Source organism: Eptatretus burgeri, chromosome 11, assembly GCF_056783735.1.
Source record: "Eptatretus burgeri isolate ZD-2024b chromosome 11, Ebu_testis_v1, whole genome shotgun sequence".
Classification (NCBI taxonomy): Eukaryota; Metazoa; Chordata; class Myxini; order Myxiniformes; family Myxinidae; genus Eptatretus; species Eptatretus burgeri.
Window position 1 is genome coordinate 35,401,153 of NC_140971.1, and position 22,128 is coordinate 35,423,280.

General features: G+C 47.4%; 1 protein-coding gene across 1 annotated transcript in view; it reads left to right on the forward strand.

The window, feature by feature from the left end:
* PDIA6 (protein disulfide isomerase family A member 6) overlaps nucleotides 1-22,128 on the forward strand; it is a 31,282-nt gene that overhangs the window by 1,470 nt on the left and 7,684 nt on the right. Inside the window, exons 4-5 of the mRNA XM_085845969.1 lie at nucleotides 313-439; nucleotides 635-765. Coding sequence (XP_085702095.1) covers nucleotides 313-439; nucleotides 635-765 — 258 coding nt within the window. The remainder of the gene's footprint in view (nucleotides 1-312; nucleotides 440-634; nucleotides 766-22,128) is intronic.

Here is a 22,128-nt window from a genome sequence, read left to right on the forward strand (position 1 = left end):
TGTGTGTGTGTGTGTGTGTGTGTGTGTGTGTGTGTGTGTGTGTGTGTGTGTGTGTGTGTGTGTGTGTGTGTGTGTGTGATTGGGAAGTTGTGCTTGATGAAATTGTCCTGCTCTACCACAAGTAGTCGGTGTTATCGCATTGTCTGCTCCCATCGCACAGAAATCGATTGCACGGCGCAACAAAATTTCAATAAAAATGCACCAAAACATGTGAAAGATGGAGCGGAATTTGGGAAGTAAAAACAGCCAAGGAAAAAATATATTATAATTTCCTTCCATTTCTCACCATGTTCCTCCTTTCCCCATCTCTAGGGAGTAGTTAAAGTGGGAGCAGTCGACGCAGATGCACACAACTCGCTTGGATCCAACTATGGAGTTGGTGGCTTTCCCACCATCAAGATTTTTGGTGCCAACAAGAACAAACCTGAGGATTATAATGGTGGGCACTGTGACGATCGTACTGAATGGCAGGGTCAACATTGGATCATGTGGATATGTTTCCCAATTTTGGACAAATATGCTTTAAACCATCTGTTATAGCATCACTGAGATGGTCTGCGTGGGGTTGTTGATGTGGTGGTGCATGGGGTTGTGGTCATTGTGACTATAACAAATTATAGTTTCTTTTGTGTAGGAGCACGGAACGCACAAGGCATTGTTGAGTCTGCCATCGCTGCCGCTCGTTCTCTGGTTAACGAGCGTCTTGGAGGTCGAGGATCTCGGGGTGGCTCAGGATCTGAGGGTGGCTCACATTCTGGGCACAAGGTAAAAAACTTCTCGCTGGTATCTTATTCCCATCATATGCTGCCTTTTTGACTGCTGGTTGCATCATTGGTTAGAGGCCATGAGCCAGTCCTGGTAATTTTTGGCCACTGGTACCATCCGAGGGGAATAATGCTCATCGTAATTTTTGGCAGGGTATACATTTCTACAGTCAGAAACTATGTGATAGCATTGCATTGGTGGTAGCCTTTTGTGTGTTATTAGCCGTTTAGTAACCCCATCCCAAAATGAACTTTTCTGAAACCGTCGTAAGACAGAAGAAGACATTCTATTTAAAACTAATGGTTCTCTCTCATTATAGGCTATATCTTCTTGAAAATTGTTACACGTAGCTCATGTTATTTGCTTTTCAAAACAGTTAAAACTAGCCTAGCATTTAGTGTTTGCAATTACAGGCACTGGTAGTCCAGTGCTGATACATTGCAGAACATATGATTTTGTTTTCATAAAAAGTGGTACGGAAGTGTTTTTGCCCATACCCTAATTAATGGATGCCATGTTTAAATACGTGAATTTGAAGAAAATTTAATCGTAAACTAAAATAACAAAATATCTTTTAAGTTAGATATATATATATATATATATATATATATATGTATATATATTTGAAAGTGTGTCTGTCTGTGTGTGTGTTTCTCTGTGACCTATGAACGCGAAAAGTACTGGACTGATCCTCAGCAAACTTCACTTGCTGACAGAACGTGTACCCGGGAGTGTCCCGATGTAAAAGAATTGTACTTCCGACTTCCGGTTTCCGAATTGTTACGAAATCAGGTGATGACGTCATAATTCGGAAACCCGGAAGTCGGAAGTCATTGTCTTCAATTGACTGTAGCATTATTTTTTCATTCTATTGCAAATGGCGTTGGCCCCATGTCAATCGGCTGAACTTGAAAAATTAATGTTACGAAATCAGGTGATGACGTCATGTTAATTTTTCAAGTTCAGCCGATTGACGTGGGGCCAACGCCATTTGCAATAGAATGAAAAAATAATGCTACAGTCAATTGAAGACAATGACTTCCGACTTCCCTGTTTCCGAATTATGACGTCATCACCTGATTGCGTAACGTTAATTTTTCAAGTTCAGCCGATTGACATGGGACCAACGGAATTTGCTAGAGAATGAGAAATTAATACTACAGTCAATTGAAGACAATGACTTCTGACTTCCCGGTTTCCGAATTTTGACTTGTGCATTCGACACACTTGCAAAAATGACCGTATGTATATTATACCGTATAATGATATAATAATCATCTGTAAGTCATATTTTCTTTGTTCATTATTGTTATAACCATGGTTATAAAAACCATTTTTATTGTTACTGTATAACGTTTTTACGTCACTTCGGCCTGGATTCGGGATCAGCGATCAAATAATGTAAATCACGATTAAAAATTATTTTTTGATGATGCCGGAGTTATCTTTATTAAAATCAGTAGAGGAAATATACACCATGTCTGATATTTGGGTCTTTCATGTCTCCGACGATGCCTTTATCTCCAGGGACGCATCATTCCCCATGACAAAAAACCGGAAGCAAAAGGGTCATAGCCGACGACGCGGATTCCAAATTGCCAGGGTATTGTGTTGTTGTTGTTGTTGTTGTTTACTATTCTCTCATGTGCACGCGTTCAGTATGAAGCTCACTACGTTCGCTATTAAATGCTGTGCGGTGTATAAACACGATCGGGTTTGATTTCTATGTTGCGAATATTAAACGCTGTGCGGTGTATAAACACGATCGGGTTTGACTTCTATGTTGCGAATATTAAACGCTGTGCGGTTTATAAACACGATCGGGTTTGATTTCTATGTTGCGAATATTAAAGGCTGTGCGGTGTATAAACACAATCGGGTTTGATTTCTATGTTGCGAATATTAAACGCTGTGCTGTGTATAAACATGATCGGGTTTGATTTCTATGTTGTGAATATTAAACGCTGTGCGGTGTATAAACACGATCGGGTTTGATTTCTATCTTGCGAATGTTAATAAACGCTGTGTGGTGTATAAACACGATCGGGTTTATTTCTATGTTGCGAATATTAAACGCTGTGCTGTGTATAAACACGATTGGGTTTGATTTCTATGTTGCGAATATTAAACGCTGTGCGGTGTATAAACACGATCGGGTTTGATTTCTATGTTGTGAATATTAAACGCTGTGCGGCGTATAAACACGATTGGGTTTGATTTCTACGTTGCGAATATTAAACGCTGTGCTGTGTATAAACACGATTGGGTTTGATTTCTACGTTGCGAATATTAAACGCTGTGCTGTGTATAAACATGATCGGGTTTGATTTCTATGTTGTGAATATTAAACGCTGTGCGGTGTATAAACACGATCGGGTTTGATTTCTATGTTGCGAATATTAAACGCTGTGCGGTGTATAAACACGATCGGGTTTGATTTCTATGTTGTGAATATTAAACGCTGTGCGGTGTATAAACACGATCGGGTTTGATTTCTATCTTGCGAATGTTAATAAACGCTGTGTGGTGTATAAACACGATCGGGTTTATTTCTATGTTGCGAATATTAAACGCTGTGCTGTGTATAAACACGATTGGGTTTGATTTCTATGTTGCGAATATTAAACGCTGTGCGGTGTATAAACACGATCGGGTTTGATTTCTATGTGGCGAATATTAAACGCTGTGCGGTGTATAAACACGATTGGGTTTGATTTCTACGTTGCGAATATTAAACGCTGTGCTGTGTATAAACATGATCGGGTTTGATTTCTATGTTGTGAATATTAAACGCTGTGCGGTGTATAAACACGATCGGGTTTGATTTCTATGTTGCGAATATTAAACGCTGTGCGGTGTATAAACACGATCGGGTTTGATTTCTATGTTGTGAATATTAAACGCTGTGCGGTGTATAAACACGATCGGGTTTGATTTCTATGTTGCGAATATTAAACGCTGTGCGGTGTATAAACACGATCGGGTTTGATTTCTATGTTGCGAATATTAAACGCTGTGCGGTGTATAAACACGATCGGGTTTGATTTCTATGTTGCGAATATTAAACGCTGTGCGGTGTATAAACACGATCGGGTTTGATTTCTATGTTGTGAATATTAAACGCTGTGCGGTGTATAAACATGATCGGGTTTGATTTCTATGTTGCGAATATTAAACGCTGTGCGGTGTATAAACACGATCGGGTTTGATTTCTATGTTGCGAATATTAAACGCTGTGCTGTGTATAAACATGATCGGGTTTGATTTCTATGTTGTGAATATTAAACGCTGTGCGGTGTATAAACGCGATCGGGTTTGATTTCTATGTTGCGAATATTAAACGCTGTGCGGTGTATAAACACGATCGGGTTTGATTTCTATGTTGTGAATATTAAACGCTGTGCGGTGTATAAACGCGATCGGGTTTGATTTCTATGTTGCGAATATTAAACGCTGTGCTGTGTATAAACATGATCGGGTTTGATTTCTATGTTGCGAATATTAAACGCTGTGCGGTGTATAAACACGATCGGGTTTGATTTCTATCTTGCAAATGTTAATAAACGCTGTGCGGTGTATAAACACGATCAGGTTCGATTTCTATGTTGTGAATGTTGTATCCACACTATTAAAAGTGTGTGTATGTGTGGCAGCCTCTACAATTTTACAATTAACTGTGACATATAATCCTTCAGACCCGCCGTCATCTACGGGATTCCTGTGCGGAGCACGGGTATCCCTGCTAGTTATAAATATAAGAACTGGATAATAATGATTTTTAAGTTCATCTTGAACATTTTATATCACTTACAATCAGTGCATATGATCAGAGATGTCTTAGAAACAAGAAAGGACCCGTCTTTGGTTCATGAGACAATATGTTTATCAGCAACACTTTGGGCCTAGGTCATGGCCTTGTTAGTGTGGAACACCACATTTGTGTTTCTATTATGTAATTTTATGCCCTACAACAGAAGATTGTGTTTCATTTTCAACTTTGACTCATTCATCAGATTGCACATGATTCATCTTGCTTCTGTCTTATTAGTTTATATTGTGTAATACGGGTGTTTGATACCTTCATATGTGCATTATTATGTATCTAAATCCCTGACATTCTGTATTTTTTTGAGAAATTACAGGGAAAATATATTAATCTTGTTCATGAACATGCTATCATTTACCTTTGTTTGATTCTTGGAAAGTATCCTTCAATAACAGCAGGGAAAATATCATGACATTGACCAAACTACATAAATCCGTCCAAGTTAGGTATTTTTTCATTTGGGGGGGGGGGTAACATTGTCTGCCATACTGATCTTAATATACAACATACAAAAACGAAATTTAGATTTTTGGATTTCTTAAATTTGCTAAACACCCATGTAATTATACTGTTCCAGAACTTTTATTTACTTTCCACAGTAAATGATAGACAAATACTTTTCTAAAGGCGGTATGATTTATCACACAGGAAATACACTGATATTTAAGTGTCACCAATGGCATACCTTTCAACCTCGGCATGTTTTGCACTTTTTGTTGAGAAGCAAATGATACTAGCAAGAGGTGAGACAAATCTCAATGTTACTGTTTGACTGATAAAAAAAAATGTTAAGTTGAAGTAGGGTGTCTTACCTTGTACTGGCCATTTTGCACAGCACCTTATTTAAGGGTAGGCATATAAACAGGGTGATAACACACAAAAAGCTACCACTGATGCAATGCTATCACATATTTTATAACTCTAGGGTTGTATACCTTGCCAAAAATCACTGAGAATTATTCCCCCCAGATGGTACCGACCAACCCTACTGGATCATGGACTATTAGGGGTGTGGCTATGCCGTTGATGCATTGCCCCTATTACCAGTATATTGGTTCTCATTTTGCCGACCTCGGAAGGATGACAGGCTGAGTCAACCCCCTGGTGTTAATTCAGTGGGTTATGGGGCTGAAACTCAGGACTTTAGGATCCCAAGCCAACACCAGGCTATGGTATCTTATTGAATAGTGCTTTATGTTGTTCTTGCATAAGCGATAACGCTGATGTGCACTTGTGCTTGTAAAATGTTGATAACTGGATTTATTTTTGAAGGAATTTGTCTTCTAACATTGATGATTAATGCACATGGGCTGAGAATCAAAAGTGAGATAACAAATAGGGTGGAACAGCTAATCTTCTTCTTGTTTCGGCTGCTCCCGTTAGGGGTCGCCACAGCGGATCATCCGTTATGATCCGCATTATGATTTGGCACAGGTTTTTATGCCAGATGCCCTTCCTGATGCAACCCTGGTCGCCTCTTACGACACAGGGATATGGTACACCTATTCTAACCGGGGCATACATCGCGCCCAGTACGTTGGTACTCACTTCGCCGACCTCGGAAGGATGACAGGCTGAGTCAACCTCCTGGTGTGTATTAATTCAAGCAGCCAACGGGGCTTGAACTCAGGACCTTTTGGATCCCAAGCCGCTACCCTAACCACTACGCCAACACCAGGCTATAGGGTGGAACAGCAAATAATGACAAATTTTTTGGTTGAGGAAAAATTTCAAGCTGGGTTAAATTTGCAGATTGGCTGTACAGTACTGTGATGATCATCTGTCGATTGTTGTATGAAAGATTGCTTCACGAATAAAATTACGGGTTGAGTTTGAACATGCAAACTTTGTTTTAAACATTTCCCACTCCAATTTGAACGATCCGCTTTTTATTTCCACAATAAAGATGCATCAATTGGCAAAGTTGAATTTTCTGGCATTTCCATCAAAGCATTTCCTTCATGCTGCTGTGATCCCAGCTTCAAATCCCACCTGCTGTGTGTCCATTCTCTACTAATGGCCAGAGGCTTTGCAACCGATGCAATTGTATGGGGGCCCGCAAGACAACGAGGGCTCCTTCACGACTGATTGTGGTTGACAATGTTTCGAGACGGGGCCTGGGGGTGAGGTCTCACTTTGCCGACAAAAATATCAACTTGTTAGTGGTGATAAAGACAGCGCAAAGGGAATGCTCTATCTCACGGAAAGAAAACACTATCACGTAATGAATTGATTAAAAAAAAAGCTTTCCCCTGATGTTTAACAGGGCTACTACAAAATAAGCCGGTAGGCAGCGATGGGTTGCCGAGCAGGACTGTTAGTATTGTGACACTTTGACCGCTGACCTAGTGGAGATAGGTCATTATGCAATTGAGCAAACTTGTACTACTCATCGGGGAGTATTCACGTGCAAAAATTTGTTTGGATCGTTTGAGCCGTTTTGTCAGTAGGGGGACTTGAATAGACATTTTGACCGAAAAATGCACTTATTGACCTTTGACCCCTGAACTAATCGAGATAGGTCATTATGCAAATGAGAAAAGTTGTAGTACTCATTACGGTCTATAAGCATGTAAAGTTTCATTCGATTCGGTTCAATCGTCTTGGAGCTAGTGTACTTTGAAGTTTCATCAGGAATGCTCAATGGCCCTCGGACACCCAAGTTGAGAGGGTTACCATTTGGAAACTATAAGATATAGAGCAAAATGGATGTCATATTGTGGATAGGGAATCACCTTAAGATTATGCATATCAAATCTCATCCAGTTCCATCTACTGATAACTACTCGGTATCCATTTGAATGAAAAGTACCGAAAATGCGGTTTGAAATCGGAAATCCCCAAAGTTTGAGGGGGTGCTGTGGGTGAACAAAGATCTGAATCGAAAATCCGGCTCGATTGTTTGTGCACAATGCATTCCAGACGATTAGTGTGAATTTTCATGACCATCAGACCATAACCCAAGGAGGAGTAGCATTTGGCACGAAGGCACCTCCAGCTCTCGCATATTATCGATTTTTGCACTAATTGAGCTTTGACCCCTGACCTAAGCGAAATCGGTCATTATGTCCTGAGGCAAAGTTGTAGTACTCATTGAGTACCATGAACCTGCAAAGTTTCATTCGTATCGATGCACTCGCCTGGTCGCTAGGGGGCCTTCAATTTTTGCCAATTTTCGCGCATACCCTAATTGTAGAGGCCGCTGCGGGTAAAGATTCCATATATCACAAAACCGGAATATATTTGATAGAGCATCATCTGTAGATCATTCGTGCCAAATCTCATAACCCTACGTGGGATAATGGCTTTCGGAATTGATTTCGCGTGAACGGTACCGATTTTGAAGGTTTTTCGGTTGTTGCTAGGGAACTAAAGCATCCCTAGTAACCATCACAATTTCCAAAGCATTAGGTCATAAGATGTACCTACCACCCGAGTTTGGTCAAAATCCGCCCACGTTTACTACCAATTATGCTGATGACAAACGAACAAACATCCAAGCAAACAGACAGAATTACTGACAATGAGGGTCACCTATTTTGGCGACCCAATTAGGGGGTGAGGTTAGTATTGGTGGAATAATAACTATGTTTAAAGTCTACAAATGCAACAACAATCACAATACAATTTGTATAATTCCTAATGCAAACACAAATCAATATTGTTTCCACACACAAATCAAGCAAATCCACACTATAATTTATTGTACAGTCACAAAACAACCTCTCATTAGTAAATGGACTAATCCATGTGCATGTGGAACACTGCAGTTTAAAAAATCAGAAGTGTGTCAAAGCATCTGTCCCAAGGATGAAATGAAACTATCCCAGCGGTGCTGAAAAGCGGAAAAAGAACTCAACAAAAGGCAAAAAGGGTTGGAAATAACCCGGACAAGAAACTGTTTTTTTTTCATTACACAAATGGTAGAACCCGAAAAGGGTCTTAGGACGAGCAAATGTGCTGGGGTGCGTTCCATTACCATTCAGCTTGTAGAGTGCTCGCCAAGTGGCTTAAGTTCTCCGACGAAACGGTTGATAAGGAGCGGCTGGCTTGGCAAGCAATAGCAAGCTGATTTGGTAATGGAACACACCCCGGATCAGCTTTTTGCCTGAGTTTGCATTTATGGTTCACGGTGAGATTCGGAGGTTACCATTATTCTAATCACATAAAACAACTTGTTTTTTTATCTATGGGAGAGAGGGTATCACGTTACTATCGTTTTTATGATTGCCAATTATTGTAAATATCATCTATATATTAATACTGAAAGACCAATTTTGTGCTCCTGCTAGCGGTCGCGTCACGTTTTTCTCGGTACTGTGACCTGCACTGAAAAACTTCATAGCTGTAAGAGTGCATCGCACATAGTGGCAATAGTCAAACTTCAACTCTGAAGCAGAATAAACACTTTTCGTTTTACATTCGTTTACATGGCGACGTGTGACGTCACCGCTGAGAGGCGTCAGGACGTCATGACATCATCGGTCATTCGCTGACGTCATTACGTCTGTCGTCGACAGACCGTTACCGCTGAGAGGTAATTCCACTCCTCGAAAATAGCGTATGCAATGTAAAACCCTCTTCTGGAAATGCTGACTACCTCAGAATGTGAATTTCACACAAAAAATGTAACAAGAAACATTGTATCTTCTATACATCAATACTGAAGGACCAATTTTGTGCTCCTCCTAGCGGTCGCGTCACGTTTTTCTCGGTACTGTGACCTGGACTGAAAGAGACTTCGTACCTGTAAGAGTGCATCGCACATAGTGGCAAGAGTCAACTTTCAACTCTGAAGCAGACTAAACACTTTTCGTTGAGACGGGGGCGAGGAGTGAAGAGGCGGGGGATGAAGAAACGGGGGCAAGGAGTGAGGGGTGGGGGATGAAGAGATGGGGGCGAGGAGTGAAGAGGCAGGGGCAGGGAATGAAGAGACGGGAGCAGGGAATGAAGAGGTGGGGGCAAGGTAAGCAAATTTTTGGGTGGTGGTAAGCAAATTGAAAGCGGGAGATGGGGGGGGGGGAAATGGGGCGGGGGCTGAGTGGGCGGGGGCTGCGGTGAATTAGGCGGGGTTGAGTGTGAGGGGGTGGACAGGGGCGGAGGCCCAGGGGCAAGTGGGGCGGGGAATCAAGAGACGGGGGACGGGGAGTGAAGAGGCGGTGGCGGGGCTGGGTAATTAAATTTTTGGGCGGGGGTAAGCAAATTGAAGGTGGGGGGGGTGGGAGGCGGGTGGAATGCAGCAGGGGTGGGGGATGAGTAGGAGGGGTCAAGCACGCTCTGTCCAGCCATGTCCCTCGAGTGTGGGTGAGCTGGTGTGGGTGGTTGAATGAACGGAATCCGTCTGTGACGGGGTTTCGGCTAGTTATTATTATTATTATTATTATTATTATTATTATTATTATTATTTTTGCAATGATGTTGATGCTATTATCGTTATTATTACTTTTGTCTTTTGAAGCACCTTGGAAAAATGCCACGATAACGTGGAACGAGGCTGAAGCTGCTTTATTTGCACCTCAACATGCCATCTTTGTTTGTTTGTTTTTTTTCCAAGGCAGAAAAAGGCAATGAAACATGGGAGGGAATTCCTCCGGATTTCTTGCAGTTGAGTCTAAAGCAACATATAGGCTAAGCGAGTACAAAAACAACACGGAGTCTTCTTACAAGTGAAAAGATCCAGGAAGCTTAAGAATGCCAAAGTTGTACCAGTGATGGATAGAGCTATGGGAATGATGACAAAGAACCTCTCAGAGGTATTCAAAACCATCTCCAGGAATATTACCACAAACGAATTGCAGTTGAAAGCTGTCCTGGACTCTGTGACGATCCTGCCTGAAGAGACCCCTTAGCACAAAACTTTGAGAACAGAAAACTTCACAACTTGGTCCATGACTTGTGACCCCCCCCCCTTTCCTAAATGAAGGTGGATATGTTGAGTGTGCCTTGAGAGGACAAATTCCACATTCTGAAACTCGCATATAAAGTTACCAATCAAACACACACACGCACACACATTTATTAATATATATATATATACATATATTGTTGCGGATTCGCGCCCGCCGGCGTGCGAACGGCCACGTAACTCGAATCGCGGCACGTCGCCCACCGGACGGACAATCCAGTCGTGACCCTCTCGGACTAACGCCGGGAACCAGTCACGGGTGGACCTTTCGGTCTCACCGCGATCGAGCCAATCGGCCCCCGCGTGGGATAGGGTTGCTCGCCAAATTCGACCTACCTAAGTACCCACACGGAGGGTAGACCGGGCGATCGCACCTCGCCGCAGGTCGACTTCGGACACGGGCCACTTAAGCGACCCGTTCCGTACTATCGGGATAACCGAGCGGTGTTATTCGTCGGCCTCGACGGTTCGATTAATTATCGGGCGTCTTAGTCCACGACCAACCCTTTACGTGAAGCAAGATGGGGATTCAATGAAGGAAATGACGAAGCGAAGCGGGAAAACAGTTCAACAATAAGCACATTTATTTCGCAATGAACGGAAAGCACACATATACAATTCCACCAAAAGCACATGTAAAAGAAGAAGACAAAAAGCAAATGCAACAATGCAGATCTATCCGACTACCGGGCACACGGCAACACTTATACAATTTTACTTCACAGACGGCGCCGACAACACATATTCCCAAAGCAAAAGAAAAGAGAACCACCCTCCAGGATGAGGGGGGTAGGCGGGCCTGGGGCCGAGACCGTGTCGGGCCTACCCGTCTGATGATGAGACGCGAAGTGGCGGTGGTGCCTCAACTCCGCGGGCCTCGCGGACAGTGTCTGGTAGGGGGTGGGAAGGGGGGCCCCTTTTGTCGCACTATCTCAGCGCGGGGGGAAACAGGAGGGGGTTGCTGATGCTCGGGGAAAGGAGGATTTCACAAAATCTCGGGTCCCGCGACGAGCGTCTCCACCACGACCTCGGTCGCGCCGCCGGCCTCTCCCGCCGCAGTTCCCCGAATCCGACGCGAGCACCCCCTCAACCGCCTTCGCCGCCGCCGCCGCCTCTCCACAGCTCCGTCCTCTTCACTCCGACTCCGCGAACTCCCAACTGCGAACTGCCACTTCAACTCAACTCTTCCTCCGCTTCCAACTCAACTGAACTCGACTGACGAACGCAGTCGTTTTTATAAGCCCCGTGGCTTCGCTCTTTCATCTTTGACCCTCTGCCTCCGACCTTTCACCTCGCTCCCCATTGGCCCGAGGAAAAGTGGGCCTGAATGCTTTTTGATCCATGAATTTGCATATAGCGACCGCCCTCCAACGCCCTGGAGGCGGGGCCAAACCGCCCCTCGCTCACCGATTGGATGGAACAAAAGTGGGCGTGAGTCGTTTTTGATCCGTTTTTCTGCGGTAAGTCCGCGATGCTTTTGAACACGCTGCTCGGTGCGCGCCCTACACGAGTCCAGCATCGGTGCCCACGAGTGGCGCAAGATGACGGTGATGCGATGGTGGCGAGTTGTGACGGTAAAGGTCGTGGCGGTTGTGGTGAAGCGGCGTTGTGGTTGGTGGTTGTTGTTGTGATGGCTGTTGAGACGTGGTTGGTGGTGGTAATAATGGCGGCTGGTCCAAAATAAAGATAGTAAAAGAAAAACGGCTATCCTGAAGAGTCGCAGCCCTCATGAATGACATTTATTCCCTCTAGACAACGGGTTTGGGCCTAACTACACATATACTTACCGAGATATCTCACCTAAGGGACCTGAATGGTGGTTTGTGAATTTCGTCAACCACAACACTACCCCCTCCCCTTTTTACAGACTCGTCCCGAGTCGTCAAATTTTCGTGTGCCATCATGTGTAGTTTTCCCCTAGTACATTTTACCTACGGATCCCTGAGTGCGACATTCATGGTATTCGTGTCCCCAAAATAAATAACCTAAGGGCTGAGTAACTACCTAAACAAACTCACTCACACGGACGACTTAAATAAAATTGCCGGCGCTAAGACAAACATGCCGGGGGCGCACTCATATGTACAGTACATCTTAACCTTAACTTACAAATTTTACACTAAACCATGGCCCAGGATCAATGAACTCTGCAAAAGAAAAGCAGTTAGCAGGGAGCCAGGCTGCTCGCATGCAGTCTCTGGCTCAAAACAATGCAGGTGACAGGGAACGTGGCTGGCTGCTCACACGCAGTCCAAGGCCTTCCTTTTTGAACTGAACGCAGTGAACCACAACGGTGCATGGGCTGCACAAACGCAGTCTCCGTGCCAGCTCAAGTGGCACACGCAATGAACACAACGAATGGATGGATGAATGGTTTGAACTGAACTCAGTGAACCACAACGGTGCATGGGCTGCACAAATGCAGTCTCCGTGCCAGCTCAAGTGGCACACGCAATGAACACTACAAATGGATGGGTGAATGGATGGACGCAAACACGGTGCACGGGCCGCCACTGCAGGCCCGTGTTGTAGCTGCCAACAGGGCAGTTCTCGCAGCTTGCAAACTGTTGCCTTGCGGATCCTGGCGCAAATGGAAATGAACAGGGGGGGGGGGGAAAGCAAAAATTGAACGGGGGCTGGTGAACAGGGGCAGTGGGCATGGCATGGCAAAGGCGAGCAGCAAACACAGCCCGCAGAAGAAGGCCGCTGCAGGCAAACACAGCCGGCAGATGAACTGGCCGGCACAGGCCTTGAAGAAAAACAGCCAGCCGGCAGATGAAGTGGGCCGGCACAGGCCTTGCAGCACAGCAGCTGCAGATGAAGCTGGCCAGCCTTTGCCGTTCAGTGGAGGTTGGTGGAGGGAGTGCGGTGGTGCTGGCCACTCGGAAGGCGGGCTCGGACCTACCTACCTGTCTCCCTCCCACCTATCGCCTTTGCCTGTCACTGTACATACCCACTCCCTTAATTTGTCCAAACCCCAATTTAGCCCCAACTTATTTTTTTTATTTTTACTTCCCCACTATAAATCGTCCCCTAACCCCCTGTACTGTCCTTGTTCGGCTAACCTATCCTGTCACCTAGCCTACTCCCAACCCCTACGTTCCCTTCCCGGAGGGGAATAAGGGAGAGCTAGCGTCCTGTGTCGAGGCCCAACTCAAGCCTCAGAATGGCCTCCCCAGAGTTCAGCGATCTATAACCAAGGTGGGTCCAGCGGCCCACTACGAGAGCGAGGGGATGGATGGTGCGGAGGGGTACACTTCCTAATCTACCCTATCCATTTAACTGTTAAACTACCCCGGGGCTTTCAACAAGCGCCTCTCGCTTAAACTATTGGTTCTAACAACCCAGATTCCCGTCGCCTGTGTTGGTGTCCTCACAATTTCGGGCCTCGCCCCCCAATTTTCTTCCCGTGCCCTCACACGGTCTCATGGCTGGGACACGTGGCTCCCTTTGGCAGGCACGACCCTCTGCCGAATCTACAGCTATGGCACCCCCGGGCACTACACTGCCTCCGAGCCAACCAGCTCCCTAACACCGGGGAGTGCCCCCCATGGCACCTCCCCTGAAACGCACACGTGGCAGGCTGGCTTCCCAGGCCCCTTTCTGAGGGTCACCCGTGCCCACAACACTGCCCACGCGGCTAATGGCGCCCCGGGCCCCCGCAGCAAGCAGGCGCACCCGTGCCCACTACGCTATCCCGGCCCCCCATAGGCCCTTGGCCTACCACGGCCGACTAGCCTGGTGCCCGGGGTACCCACTCAGCGATACTCACCTTTCGCAGCCACGCTCCCAAGCCCGTCAACAGGGCTCCTGCACCCCTCCAAACGGGTTTCGAGCCTACACTCCCACCAACAGCAAAACGACTTCCATTTTTCAATTTTACTAACCCCCTAACTCACTCTACACTGACCCCGGGGTCCCTTGGGCGGGAGTTGCTCCTCCCCCCAATCACTCATCGCACCATGCAGTCCCCATTCGCTCCACTCACACAGACCCGCTGGCCTCACTCACTCATCATGTACTCACCTCACAACTTTTCAACACACACACCACTGAACTCTGCCATCCTTCTAACTACCTCCCCTAACTAACTCGTGCTCCCACGTCGTCCCTTAAACTACAGCACGTTCCTTTTAACACTACGTAGCTAAGCTACGTCCCCACTACACATTCACTGTCTGTCACTGTCTTCTAAATCAAAAAATCATTTTATTTCCCAACCTAAATCTCGCTAAATCCCTCTACCTAATCCATTCCACGGACTCCATGAGGACTTACCCCTGCCCCATGGAGTCGGTCTAGCTAAGCTAACCCTTCCCCCTAACTAGTTTCCATCCTGTGCCCAGGGGTCAAGGGGGTCTTCCACCCCTTGCCCAGGAATCCTGTGCACCCGCAAGTGAGGCTTGCTTTTTATTTTTTATTTTTTATTTTTTTCATGCGCAGCACCAGCGCGGCAACTCGCGCACTTTGCACCTGCCCGTGACGTCATGCAGCTGCACGTGTTCCTCGTCCCTCCTTGGACGGTACCATCCGGCAGGGATACCCCTCCTGCCGGATTCCAACCCCGCGTGCAGCCATGACGTCACCATGCGCATAAAAAAAACACAAGCCCCACGTCTCGAGGGGTTCCCCACGCGAACACATGTGCTTTGCCCGTTGGAGCTTAACACACACGATCGCGTGGAGAACCCGTCCGGTCCAAATCCGAAATCCTGCCTAAACTTTGTCCGTCCGCGGGATCGGCAAATCCACCGCTGGCGTTTCCGGACCGGGACTTCACTCTCGCAAGCGAGCACGTGGTGGCCTCGTGCGTTGCACAGCACGGACCTCGTGCTCACTGCTGGGTGAACCCGGCACGGTCCCCGAAACAACTACAGCTGCTACTCGGCTTTCTTTCTTTCTTCTGTCGCCGTCGTCGTCGCCATTCAACACACGCACACCTGCGTGTTACGACGCTCACACTCCATTCCATTACATTCACACCGGGAGACGCGGCTGCGTGCTCCCGCATGCCAACCGACATCTCCCTCACATACCGCTCTCTCACACACACGGTCTCCCTTGCATACGGCCGTTCACTCACGCGTGCCTCACTACTCACACAAACCATACTACTTACACACGCGGGGGCACTCACCCGCGGTGCCTCATCCACACTCCGTGCCTCACTCACACACGCGGGGGCACTCACCCGCGGTGCCTCACTCATACTGGCCGTTTCATCCACACACACGGCCTCACTCACACACGGTGCCTCACCCACACACGCGGGGGAACTCACCCGCGGTTCCTCATCCACACACCGTCCCTCACTCACACACGCGGGGGCACTCACCCGCGGTTCCTCATCCACACACCGTCCCTCACTTACACACGCGGGGGCACTCACCCGCGGTGCCTCATCCACACTGGCCGTTTCATCCACACACACGGCCTCTTCCACACACGGTGCCTCATCCACACACGGCGTGCTGGAAGCACATACTCCGGCACCATCGCCACCACACCACTCACACACGGGGTCGCTTCCACACACGGGGACGCACTCACACCTTGCACCACACACACAGGGACAACCACACTGGGGATTCGTGTCCCCACAAGGGTCTCCGGGGCCTCTATACCCCCCAAGCTCTCCGTGCACCTGTCCACAGCACCCGTCCTCAACCTCGCAAAGCACGACCGAACTCACCTGGTCGTGACTCACCTCAAGGGGGCATACTCCCTCCCCTCGTTCCTGGAGGAGGCTATCCTGCTGCTCGCACCGGGCCTCCACCCAATCCACCAGCTCACCCCCATTGTCCTCCACTACCTCCGTGTGTGTGTGTGCGTCACTTACCCCGTCTTCATCGTGCAGTCTTCCCTCTATCGTTCCCATCTCCCGTGTCTCTGCCAACTCGGTCACCTCTTCACCCTTTACCTCCCTTGTCTCAACTATTATTTCCGTTGTCGTCACCTCGTGTCTCGTCTCACACGTTTTGGTCTCCCCATTTAATTTTTCCCTTTCGGTCATCGTCACGACCCTCGCCCAACACGTCCCCCAAATTATTTTTTCACCCGCCTCCACCGCGGGCCCGACAGCCGTTGCACCCCCTTCCAGCTCGTTCGCTCCCACATGTGGAGTCGCCATTCCTATCTCCCTGGTCACGGCCTTCATGCCCGCCTGCAGGCATCGGCCCATGTTCTGCGTCTCACCCCGCAGCTTTTTTGTTTCTTCCTTCATTTGCTGTGTACTCGCATCGATCTTTTCGTTCATGCTTTTTATTTCGTTTATAAATTCAGTTGTGTTTGCATCCATCCTTTCGTTCATGCCTTTCATTTCCGCATTCATTTGTGCCAGCATGGTGAATAGCTGGGCCATGTCGGGTGCGCTTGGGTGAGCCGTTTCGGCAAGGGTCGGGGGGTTTTGGTGGAGAGGGGGAGGGGAGGTGTCGTACACCGCGGCCGCTGCCGCACCCATTTCGGGCTCTGGGTTCAGTTGGGCGAGTTCGTTTTCCTGTACAACCAACATTTCCTGCACGGGGATTTCATCCTGGACCATGGATTCTACACATTCTACATCCATTTCTAATACCCCCGGCTCCCGCTCGCCTTGAGACGCCATCTTGCTTCTCTTAAAGGGTTAATTTAGCTCGCTCGTAATTTGGAGGGAATCGGGGGTCGCTTCTCTCACCCCTGGACCGATTCCCGTGAATTTAATTGGAGACAGGACAGCCCGTTTTCCCGTTCTCCGTTACCAGTGCTGCGAGGAGGGCGATGAGTTTATATCCCACTCCTGACACCAGTGTTGCGGATTCGCGCCCGCCGGCGTGCGAACGGCCACGTAACTCGAATCGCGGTACGTCGCCCACCGGACGGACAATCCAGTCGTGACCCTCTCGGACTAACGCCGGGAAGCAGTCACGGGTGGACCTTTCGGTCTCACCGCGATCGAGCCAATCGGCCCCCGCGTGGGATAGGGTTGCTCGCCAAATTCGACCTACCTAAGTACCCACACGGAGGGTAGACCGGGCGATCGCACCTCGCCGCAGGTCGACTTCGGACACGAGCCACTTAAGCGACCCGTTCCGTACTATCGGGATAACCGAGCGGTGTTATTTGTCGGCCTCGACGGTTCGATTAATTATCGGGCGTCTTAGCCCACGACCAACCCTTTACGTGAAGCAAGATGGGGATTCAATGAAGGAAATGACGAAGCGAAGCGGGAAAACAGTTCAACAATAAGCACATTTATTTCGCGATGAACGGAAAGCACACATATACAATTCCACCAAAATCACATGTAAAAGAAGAAGACAAAAAGCAAATGCAACAATGCAGATCTATCCGACTACCGGCACACGGCAATACTTATACAATTTTACTTCACTGACGGCGCCGACAACACATATTCCCAAAGCAAAAGAAAAGAGAACCACCCTCCAGGATGAGGGGGGTAGGCGGGCCTGGGGCCGAGACCGTGTCGGGCCTACCCGTCTGATGATGAGACGCGAAGTGGCGGTGGTGCCTCAACTCCGCGGGCCTCGCGGACAGTGTCTGGTAGGGGGTGGGAAGGGGGGCCCCCTTTTGTCGCACTATCTCAGCGCGTGGGGAAACAGGAGGGGGTTGCTGATGCTCGGGGAAAGGAGGATTTCACAAAATCTCGGGTCCCGCGACGTGCGTCTCCACCACGACCTCGGTCGCGCTGCCGGCCTCTCCCGCCGCAGTTCCCCGAATCCGACGCGAGCACCCCCTCAACCGCCTTCGCCGCCGCCGCCGCCTCTCCACAGCTCCGTCCTCTTCACTCCGACTCCACGAACTCCCAACTGCGAACTGCCACTTCAACTCAACTCTTCCTCCGCTTCCAACTCAACTGAACTCGACTGACGAACGCAGTCGTTTTTATAAGCCCCGTGGCTTCGCTCTTTCATCTTTGACCCTCTGCCTCCGACCTTTCACCTCGCTCCCCATTGGCCTGAGGAAAAGTGGGCGTGAATGCTTTTTGATCCATGAATTTGCATATAGCGACCGCCCTCCAACGCCCTGGAGGCGGGGCCAAACCGCCCCTCGCTCACCGATTGGACGGAACAAAAGTGGGCGTTAGTCGTTTTTGATCCGTTTTTCTGTGGTGAGTCCGCGATGCTTTTGAACACGCTGATCGGTGCGCGCCCTACACGAGTCCAGCATCGGTGCCCACGAGTGGCGCGAGATGACGGTGATGCGATGGTGGCGAGTTGTGACGGTAAAGGTCGTGGCGGTTGTGTTGAAGCGGCGTTGTGGTTGGTGGTTGTTGTGATGGCTGTTGAGACGTAGTTGGTGGTGGTAATTATGGCGGCTGGTCCAAAATAAAGATAGTAAAAGAAAAACGGCTATCCTGAAGAGTCGCAGCCCTCATGAATGACATTTATTCCCTCTAGACAACGGGTTTGGGCCTAACTACACATATACTTACCGAGATATCTCACCTAAGGGACCTGAATGGTGGTTTGTGAATTTCGTCAACCACAACTATGTATATATATATATATATATATATATATATATATATATATATATATATATATATGTATACATATGTTGTTGCGGTTCTCGGCACTGCATGCATCCAACAGATAGTGGTCCCAAGACGGTTATTCCATTAATATAAGTGTAGATAGTCCCTTCCCTTTTGTCTCGAGGGACAACGGGCGTGCGTTGCGAGGATCTCATAGCTAGGTTTGCTTGCATCATTCCTTCTTCATTTCATTTCTAACTTCATTCCTACTCTTCTTTTCTGATTATTCTTGAGGTAAATTTCAGCCACGTGCGCCCTACGCTGTGAGATGGGTCCTCAGCAAAGGCCAAACAGGCATTACACCCCCACCCCTCCGTAGAAAACACAGCCTACCAAATGCATGCACAGCGGTAATTTCCACCAAATGGATAGGAAACGCACTCAACACGACGCCCACGCTGCACGGAACACGTACCGAGGAGACGGAATAAACAGCACCTTAGAAAAGGTGCTCAAACACCACATGAGCATCGACAGCACAGAGCTCCCGCTCTCAAGTAATCCCTCAATCGAGGCCGATAATAGTAAAACGACAACCACGCCACGTTGGGCGGGATGCGAGTGTACAAGGCGCAAGTGGCACGTTCCTTTCAACCCATTTCTGGACTAATTATATCGATCGGGTTTCGCCCGTGCACACGATGACAGAATCGGGCGAACACGAGCGCTGGCCACGTGCGTAATGGCAGATCTATGCGCACTGTACGGAATGTGCTCGAAGGCAGACCCGTGCGCCGCTCTCGACACTTTGTTATCGTACAGAGCAGGGCACAAATGGACGCCTCTTACTGTCTGTGCATGGGTTCGCCATAACGTCGTACCTTCGGTCCTCGCTGGCGGCCACTGATGTTCCCCAAGGACGGCAAATGTCCCCCCCCCCCCGCCTCCACGCCAGCGAAGCCGTGATCGGGCAGAGGCATACGGCACAGCCCAGGCCACACGGCGCACAGGGAGCGGGCGTGTTGGCCAGTGCTGGTCGGGGCGGGCGTGCGGGACCGACGCTGCCCTCGGCCGGTCATCAGGGCACGGCCCAGGGGTTCTTGCAAGCCGATTCATGGCGGGGAGTTCGGTGTGGGTGATTCGTAACATGTCATGAGGTCAGAGCGGGACATCCTTGCGGTGTAGGGTAATCTTGCCGGAAATAGAATGTTGCAGTTTCCGGCCAGCGTGGCCGAGCCGCGCAATGGGTTGGGACCAATCGGAGCGCCCAATTTGGGTGACGACACGATGCTTCGTGGTGGCCCCCACCCCACGCCGCGGGGCCTATAAACGTCAGAGTGGGTCCTCTCTCTGCTCCCCTGCCTCGCCTTCCGCACAAACTGGACCTCGACTCCACCTTCTGTCGTCACCACTGGGCTCCTCCTCTTCTCCGCCCACACGAAGCTAACTCCACCCTCCCAACTCAAGCCCCTCCTTCACACCCACGGTCACGACGCAAGCTGCCCGAAGCAAGAGACGATGCACCGGCTGTCAGGGGGGTACCGTGCCACGGAGCATTCCCTCAAAACATATTGGTAGTGTGTTCGGGTGCCGCGTATCAATTATACAAAGGTACCGAGAGACCGTAGCCTCAACTCCTCTCCTGTCTTGCTTCAATCCCTCTTCATCGGGTTTTCTGTGTCTGTGTCTGTGTGTGTCCTGGCACCTGTCTATGTAAGTAAGCCTGCAGAAGGTTGTTATTATTATTTTCGGGTTAGGTCTGCTCTGTGTTCGCTTTTAATAGTTGCTTGTTTATTGCTGCACCACACCTCTTCCCTATCTCTGCACAACACACTACAATAAATCTCTTGATCAAACCACATACCTTTCCTCACCCATTGTAAATATATCATTATTAGAAATGTTCCCTGCTCGTTTTTAGCTCGCCTGTTCGAAGAACAGAGCGCTATAGCGATACCCCCGGCGTGAGCGTCAGTGTGAGCATGAAAATGTTAAAGTTTTTGGTGCAAGTTGTTTTTTCCTTTGTAATGTTTTTATCTACCACACTTTTTTTATACGCCCGATATATATATATATATATATATATATATATATATATATATATATATATATATATATATATATATATATGTATATATATATATATATATATATATATATATATATATATATATATATATATATATATGTATATGTGTATATATATATATATATATATGTATATGTGTATATATATATATATGTGTATATATATATATATATATATATATGTATATGTGTATATATATATATATATGTATGTGTATATATATATATGTATGTATGTGTATATATATATATGTATGTATGTGTATATATATATATATGTATGTATGTGTATATATATATATATGTATGTATGTGTATATATATATATGTATGTATGTGTATATATATATGTATGTATGTGTATATATATGTATATGTATATGTATATATATATATATATATATATATCGGGGCGTATTTTGTGATACCGGTCGTCTGTCCGTTCCTGTCCGCACTCTAACTCCCAAAGTTTTCAACTTTCACGTTTCATATTCGGTACATAGGTACAGACTGTGGAGACGGTGTGTCGCGACATACGTTTGTCATCGAAAGTGGTTGCCATGGCAACCAGGATGCTGTTTTCCATGTAGTAGCACAATTCTCTATATACCTTCTTGTTCGGATGTATATTGAGCTCACTTGCGCTCTTGTTACTGATTAGAAATACATATATTGCTTTAAAATTATTTGGATCAGACTTCACTGCAGTGCTTTATAAAAAAATATTATAAGATGAGTCTTTTAAAAACGATAAATGTATAAACAGGTGAGCATTGGGTGGCTTTGACACCAACTCTGGTTGTCTTTTCTTCCATTGATCAAGCATGGTCCGAATCCTAGCTTAGCCAGGACTTTATTCCCAACAATCCGTTCCTTTTAGCCGGTACGTCCTTGGCAGTGTCGCTCAGGCTGCATCCGATCCGGTAAAGTGATCCGGTTCGGACAAGGCGTACCGAGGGCGTGTTCCCCAGTAATTATATCACGTGGTTATTTTTTAGTAACCGGATTAATTAGACTGAAGACCCTAAGTCTCGTGTTTGAGTTATTGGCGTCCACGGTCGGTTAAGCGAT